The sequence below is a fragment of the Polyodon spathula genome, chromosome 1 (genome assembly GCF_017654505.1).
Source record: "Polyodon spathula isolate WHYD16114869_AA chromosome 1, ASM1765450v1, whole genome shotgun sequence".
Lineage (NCBI taxonomy): Eukaryota > Metazoa > Chordata > Actinopteri > Acipenseriformes > Polyodontidae > Polyodon > Polyodon spathula.
In genome coordinates, this window is record NC_054534.1 from 61,609,313 (window position 1) to 61,617,291 (window position 7,979).

General features: G+C 38.2%; 1 protein-coding gene across 1 annotated transcript in view; it reads right to left on the bottom strand.

Annotated features, from left to right (window-relative positions):
* LOC121320575 (protein WWC2-like) overlaps positions 1 to 3,906 on the bottom strand; it is a 70,759-nt gene extending 66,853 nt beyond the window's left edge. The window contains exon 1 of the mRNA XM_041259030.1: positions 3,644 to 3,906. Coding sequence (XP_041114964.1) covers positions 3,644 to 3,771 — 128 coding nt within the window. The 5' untranslated portion in view covers positions 3,772 to 3,906. The remainder of the gene's footprint in view (positions 1 to 3,643) is intronic.
* Between the last annotated feature and the right edge of the window lie 4,073 nt (positions 3,907 to 7,979).

Below are 7,979 nucleotides of genomic sequence, written 5' to 3' on the forward strand. Positions count from 1 at the left end.
ACTACAACCGCATCGCCCCAGTGCTTTGGATACCATACCCTGCTCCACACACGGCAGAGGCATCATTTAGAGTTGCTATGTATAACGATTTGGTAGCGGATTTTAATAAAAAAAAAATTTGTTTATGTAATATGCATTATACAAATCAAAAGATCGAATTTTGTATGTGAGTGACATTTAATGTGCGATTTATAATGTTCATATATTGTCAAACAGTTTGTCAATGCCATCTGATGAACCTTCAAAGGTTTAAAACAATCTTTGAATTCCTGGCTAGTGAACAAACCTAAATTTAAATGCCAACACAGCTCTAATTTGAATGTCAACTTTATTGTGCTTAAATATCCAAAACTTGGTTCTCTGCACTATGGCACCCTTTTCCAGATCCAGTGGGGGAGAATTGGTACCTAACCATCCAATTCAAAATTGCTAAAATCATTTTACCATATCCTATGCAGGTGTTTTTTTTTTTTTTTTTTTTTCTAAGAACAAAAACAAAGCATCCCCTGGGCTAAAATGCAACATTGCATTGGAAAAGTTCATTTTTACTTCACCAATAATGGAACTTGACATGGAATTATAGAATACAGCCATGTACCAGAATGAAGACAAAGTGGGTGTCTGTGCCATTGACATTGTCAGAGGTTAAGCTAATATCTTGAGGTGGCTTCCTAATGGCGCTCCACATGGAGTGCAGGATGCACCCTATAACCTAGATGTCGCCGGTTCGAGTCCAGGCTATTCCACTGCTGACCGTGGACAGGAGTTCCCAGTGGGTGGCGCGCAACTGTCCGAGTGCCGCCCGGGGGAACTTATGTCGGCCAGGGTGTCCTCAGCTCACCGCTCACCAGAGACCCCTGTAGTCTGGCCGGGCGCCTGCAGGCTTCCCTGTAAGCTGCATTGTCCTCCAACAAGTGGTTGCACAGTGGGCCTGCAGTGTAAAAAAGCGGCGGTCGGATGACGGCACATGCTTCGGAGGACAGCGTGTGTTCGTCTTTGCCGCTTCCGAGTCAGCGCAGGGGTGGTAGGGGTGAACTGAGCCTAAAAATAATACTACACTCAGTATGTCAAAGTCTGTGGTCAGTATCATGGCCAGAGGTTAAAACAATGCAGCAATAAAATAAAACCTTACGTTACAGGTCAAAGGGTGCTATTAGATTTTGCCCAAGGAGTTTCCACAACACTGAAAAAGATCAATCTTCTAGTAGAAATTTGCTACAGGTGGTGCAATGGCAGAGGCCAATTGCAAACTCATACACGTACAAGCTCCCCTTGTCAGGAGGCTTAGTTATAACTGAAAATACGCCAAAAGATAGAGTAGTAATCCTGTGCCTAGGTGAACATAATTGTTGCTTCACATCTGATTTAAATAATTACACAGTTGAGCATCTTTCATGCTCAAGGTCAGATTGAAAATTATGCACCTCTGAACAAAATACAGTGCAATGGTACCGTATTACTGTAAGAATGCAATACAATTAAACTGGTGTTTTACCACCTCCACCATCTGCTGTAAGGTTTTAGAAGCCCTATAGGCACTTGCAACATTTTTTTTTCTTTAAACAACCTATACAGTATTGATTTCCCATTAGCTTGAGTATCAATCCGCTTACACACTTAAATACATCAATGGAACAAAAAAGATCTAACCACAGGAGGTCTGAGGTGGGGAAAAAACATTAAAAAAAAACCTTCAGCTCTACCAGGGATTATTAAAAGCTGTAAGATAATACAGTTGTGAGCCAATTGAAATGGGCAGTGTGTGTTCATAGCTGAAGTATGTTGTGGAATGTGACGAGGTGCCTTTTCAAGTGTTGTTCAGATGCAAACCTACAGAAAGTAAGTTATTTGCTACAACAGGTGACTACCAATCCCCAGGGTACACAGGGGCCACTGGAACAATGAAAGACTGTCCAGGACTGTCCATTACTACATTTGTAATGGGGATAATTATGTGTTGCAGTCAAGTGGCTGACCAGAAAAGATTCCCAACAGCAGAATTGCTACAGTAGTTGTCAGTGAGTGTTTATTATTGTGTAAGCAGGGGCCTGGAATGTTACAGATAATGTTTATTGTGTTGCTAGAACACCTTGAAAGCCTATTATCTGTAAATGAAGATTATTTATTATTTTCTCTTTAGTGTGTATCCACCAAAACTGCTTGTTGATTTGTCAATTATTATTGAAGTGTGATCAATTTATTTGCTTAGGAAAACGAAGTAGCAGAATTGAGAGTGAATTTAATGAATGACATTACTTCAACAAATGCTCAATTCATGAACCTTAAAATAAACAGGAATAACACAAACATATACAGTATGTCAAGGTAGCGATTCCAATCCACAAATCATACCGCAGGTAGCCTTGATCAGTACAAATTCCACGATCACTACTGTCAGAATTTCAAATCTTCAGAATACATTTAAATAAGCAACTGTTATATGTGAGGTTAAAATTACAGCACTTAAATTAACACAAATACTAAAACATCACTTACCATGATCGAACAATCGAACAAGAAAATACAGCGGTGCAAAGATCTAGTAAAATAATAATAATTTGAAGCACTGCATTTCAGGAACTGCTTTGAATGAAGAGGTCCACGGAGAAATCAGGTAAATTCCCTGCTTATTTCCATTGGTAGAGAAAAGATACCAATGTGATTTGAACCGATATAGTCTGACAGAATGAGTTTAGAATACGGAATGACAGATTTGTCTCTGGCCCAGCCAGTGCCAGAAAGAAGTGACTTACCAAGAGTCAATTTGACACACAGATAACGAATATAACGTCCGTGTCATATAACGAACCTCAGTGGAAATCGCTCAGTGTTTGTGGATTTATCTTTAACAGAAAAGCATTGTAATGTGCTTTCATTTGACGTGGTTGTACCAGTGTTCTTCCAATGAAACCCGTGACAATCGAGCTGAGATTGAGTTGTTCAACTCCACGCCAGTGGCAGATGGAAACCATATTTAAAATGCTTTGTGTGCTGAAAAATTATAAACAAACGTCTCAAATAAAAAAGTTCTGTTCGCACACTTATAAACACTGGCTTTTGTGCCGTCCCCTACCCCCACCGACAATTTATTATTTAATTACAGTACTTTCTAAATGCTTGACAGAACCAAGAAAAACGTTACTCTTTACTGATGCAGGCACTGAGCTATTATTTAAACTGGTTCAAATGAGACAGATGCCCTGTGCTGCCCGAGAAGAAAACATATTAAAAGTTTAATTTATGTAACAGTTTTTTATCATTAGAAACCAGTTTTACTGCAACAGTCACTTCTAGCGATCAGATAGGAATTCAAAAGGTTCCATATATTGTCTGTGTATGTCATAAATCAGCTTTTTTTAGGACGTTTAACTGTTAAATATTCTTATTATTTTTATTCGTATTCTTATTTTGTTGTATTTACAGATCTAAATAATACATCTCAATGTCACTGTTTCTCTCATCATAACAGTAGTATTTATTGATTCCTTAGCATATTTCTAACGTGCAGCTTTTCTTTTTAATAACATGCCATACAGAAACCCTTGCTCGTCTTTTGTAAGACCTTCACAACAAGCTCTGTGTGATGTTTCTTAGTTTCTATAACTGCTTGTCAGTTTTCAAGTTTGGGTCAGCTTTCTCCTACCTGTCTCTGGGGTCGATCCAGCTGGTTTGCTTGGTGTTGTGGTCAATATAAAACACTTTACCATCATAATCCCTCGCTTCTTCCCAGCCATCCGGTAACGGCAGCTGTCCATTCCCCTTTCTAGGCATGATCAGTTTCTAAAAACTCCTCCATATGTACAGAAAACACACACGAAAACCTCTATCTACAATCTTCAATACATGTCCATTCTTCGATCACTCCAATCCTCCATCTTAGCTAGCAGCCTGGATAGACCTGACTCTGTTCCCAGCCAGCGACTCATTAGCATATCATTAGCATAAAAATATTTGCATGCACATTCCTCAGTGCAACATTCCACAGGGTTAACCCCTGCCTGACAACTAAACGGCAGTTTCAGTTTCAGCATAAAGCCAAATCCTTGACTTAAAAAGACAAAAACAGATCGAATAATACTGGATTATTATCTAGCAGTAAAACATAAATATAAATACTGGTTTATTAAACAACACTTCAAGTAATTTTCGTTCTTATCAGTTTTCTGTCAGCAAGACAGATAGTATTTGGTGTTGCAAATACCACCCCTCACAGATAACCACTGTTTCGTGGTTAGTCTCTTCATTGCACAGATAACTTTGTGCTATTTAAAGAAAAACATATACATATACATAAATATACCAAGAGGTCATGTTAAACTTTGTTGCACGGTGAATCCAGTGCAAGTTATATTGTAGGGTGTGCCCACAACCTTCTCACCTTTTATCGCTTGTGTTCTATGTTTACGTAACAACTTTCGCTTGTAAATGTATCATTGACATCTATTGTGTCAATAAAATAACATTCCTACCACTAACATTTGTTTTGTACTCCCTGTAATGGAAGACCATGCTCAATCACTATACTTACGGCTACAGCTTTAAAAAAAAAAAAAAACTTACCTGGACTATTTGTTCCTACTTTAACACTTCTGTCTGTACTATGCTTACACTCTGGTTCTATGCTGCTAATTGAAAAAAAAAAAACTGCCACCAATTTAATTTAATTCATAATTTATTTATTTATATTTATTTTTTGTTGATATTTCTCCACTAGCATATTGGAATTCAAGCATTTGAAGTGTACATGGCAATAATCTACATTTCCAATAAGTGTCGCGTCTGTGTATCTACTATTTTTGTGAATTACATATTTTAACTGCGTTGTTGAATTTCACTTGGTTTGAGTCAGTCACGTGCCTCCAGCTGTGTTGAGGCCTGGATCATTATTTATAGCCATTTACCACACGATTTACAAAAATAAAAATTAATTAACTTTAATGATCTGTTTAGTACTTATGCAGTACCAGAATTAATAACACCATGTAACAATATTTTTTTTGTTGTTCCTGGGTAGCAAGTGTTTTTTCCTAATTGCTTATGCCTCAAAAGTATAGAAAATGGCTATTATTCCCCACAAACTTTGCTTTTGTGACCAGGACAGTGATATTTTGAAATGTACCTATTTCCAGTGGGAAAACGGGAAAATGTGTGTCTTTTCGTTCACATAAAGTCAGAAAAACAACATATGAATCCAAATTAACATGTATTTATACTAAAGTAATACGACTACAAAAGATTTAGAAGTGAGTAGTTTTTCGAGATTTACCTGTATTTATACTGTATTACATTATACTGTAATAATAGCCATTTTCTATACTTTTGAGGCATAAGCAATTAGGAAATAAGGCTTACTACCCAGGAACAAAAATTGTGTTACATAGTGTAATATTTCAGTCCTAGAACACATGCCACTCAGTGGACAGATGGGGTAATTTCACAATCACAGCCCTAATTCACCAAAAGTATCCTTAAACATGCTCGGCAACAACATGAAATACCATGCCATTCAGAAATCTTAAAAAGTCTAGACACCTATTGAAAAATGAAACACAGGAAGTGCATTTTGCAGGAGCATTCCCTGAATACATTCAGGAGCCCACTAAACAAAAGCATAGATCCCGACATATCTTGCCTGCAGCACATTTCCTATAACTTTTGCCCTCTGTCTGTCAATCACCTTTTAGCCTACAATGTTCATGAGCTACCTTTTGCAAAACAAATATCTGCAGTCAAAACACAATGTGCCCAATATGAAAAATAATACATCGTATTAAGGCGAACAGGGATCCATTCTGTAAAATGTACCTTTTGTTTTTGAATTTTAACTAAAATGACTTATACAGGAGATCCGGGACAGTTCAAAATGTGTCTGACAGTTACTGTCATGACATCAAGCCCTTCTGTTACATGACAGACAACTTTATTAAGTCACAACATGGCTTGACTCAGTGTGCAAACTTTTCCCGAATGAGGATCAGTGACAACCACCTGATATCTCATTCATAATTAAATATCAGGTGGTAGAAACTCATGCAAAACAAAAAAAAAAAAAAAAAAAACCCAAAACAAACATGTACAGAACATTACATGTATACTTTGAACTTAAATAAACCAACTTAGGATTTATTTATCTAATTAAAATTAAAAAAAAAATACATTGACTTTAACCTTCCATTTACAAGGGTGTCCCGGGTAGATCACAAGAGGCAGAGAGGCTGGCTCATTCATACATTACATTTTATTTTGTTCTCAATTTCTTTTAATTATTTTATAACAGTAACTATAGTATTACTTTCCTTTCACATAACAAAAACAATTTTTTCAGTCATTGTATATTGTCTTCTATAACTCCCTATTTGAATCCTGGAGGCAGATTTAATCTAAATTCTGTTCACTGGCTTAGCTTGGGAGCTATATGTGTTGGTATTAATGCAAGTATTTGTGTGATTTTATTCTAAAATGTAAATGGAATCTAGTCTATTGCCAACCACAACAATAAAGAGCTTGTATATTTCTATATGTGTATGCTTCTAAACACGTAAATATCTAGGCAAGATGCTTTAATTAATACATGACAAAATACATATTTTCTTTCCTTCTCTTGTTTCTATACCCCTAATGCAAGTATTTGTGTGATTCCAGCCCTTTCTTTTATTTCAATAAAAGTTGGTCTGATTCATGAAAATTATAACTTCAGTTCCTTCCTTCTTTTACAAGGGGGGAGTCATTTGACAGGACGGAAACCCTGCCAGTGTAAATAATATGGTGTTTGCATTTGGAAATGTAAGTTTGGCAGGGATGGGGTTAAATCTATCCCCATCAGCAATCACAGGTGTGGCCATTCCCTAATGAGGTAACTGAGTGCCAATTGCAGACTGGCCACATGTATAAAAAGGAAGTAAAATCCTTTGGTGAAGGGGTTAGGTGAGTTTATGTACTGTAAAATTAACTTTTTAGTGAAGGCCAATGCCCAGCCGCAGCAGTAGTGTGTTTGTGTAACTGTTTATTTGGGCCCCTGCGTCTTTGTTCTATTTTGTAGTGTGCAACAGTGCTTTTAAACTGCAGCTTCTGTCTGGGTCTGCTTTTCTGCCACTAAGCAGCCTTGACCGCAAGGCTACCCTTCTACTTTGTTATTATGACATTCCCAAAGAAGAATCCTCAAAAAAATACCAGATTTAGATGGCTGGTAAGCACATTTTCACAACCCAGGGGAATGTTTAGATAACAAGGATGCTCGTAAATGTATATTTGATAATGAAATACTATACGTATTATATCCATTTGAACCACTACCTCACTCTGCAGATTTCCAGGAAGTTTACTTGCAATTTCTTCCATCTTTTCCCATCGGCCTCTGTACTCTATTGAAATCTATATTGCTTCTCATTGAATGCTCCAGCGCCAGAGGGAGAAGCCTCACTGTCTCCAGCCCCAGAGGGTACATTCAGCCGTCGCCTCCCAAGAGTCTGCTTCAGCCATTGTCTGGGGAGACCAGGTCGCCATCATTTGAAAATGCCAGCTTGCTGCCCAGGGATGCCTATCCGTCACCTCCCAGGGGTCTTTCAGTGATGCTGTTGCCGCCAGTGCAGCCAGGAGGCCGTTTTCCATCATCTGGGGGTCCTTTGCTGCCCGTGGCCCCATTATTGCCTTTCTTCCTGTGGCAGGACTTGAACCAGGACTTTTGGTACTTTAAGGGGGGAGGTGGCCGTTGGGGCCAGATTTGGGTTGGAGTGAGAGCTCTGCCTACGTATATTGTGGTGGTTGGAAGGGATGGGGTTAATTCCTGTCCCTGCCAAAAAACATGTGAGAATGTGGCTAGAGCCTCAACTGGGTAATCTTTTCATTATTGATTAATTGGGCTCCAGCCACATCCTATAAAAGGTAGCCCAGGGCTCCATTAGAGGAGGAGGGGAGACCACATGGAAGGTCTGAATGTTGGCGTTGGTTCTTTTATTGTTTTCTTGAGTTAGCAAAGGCAT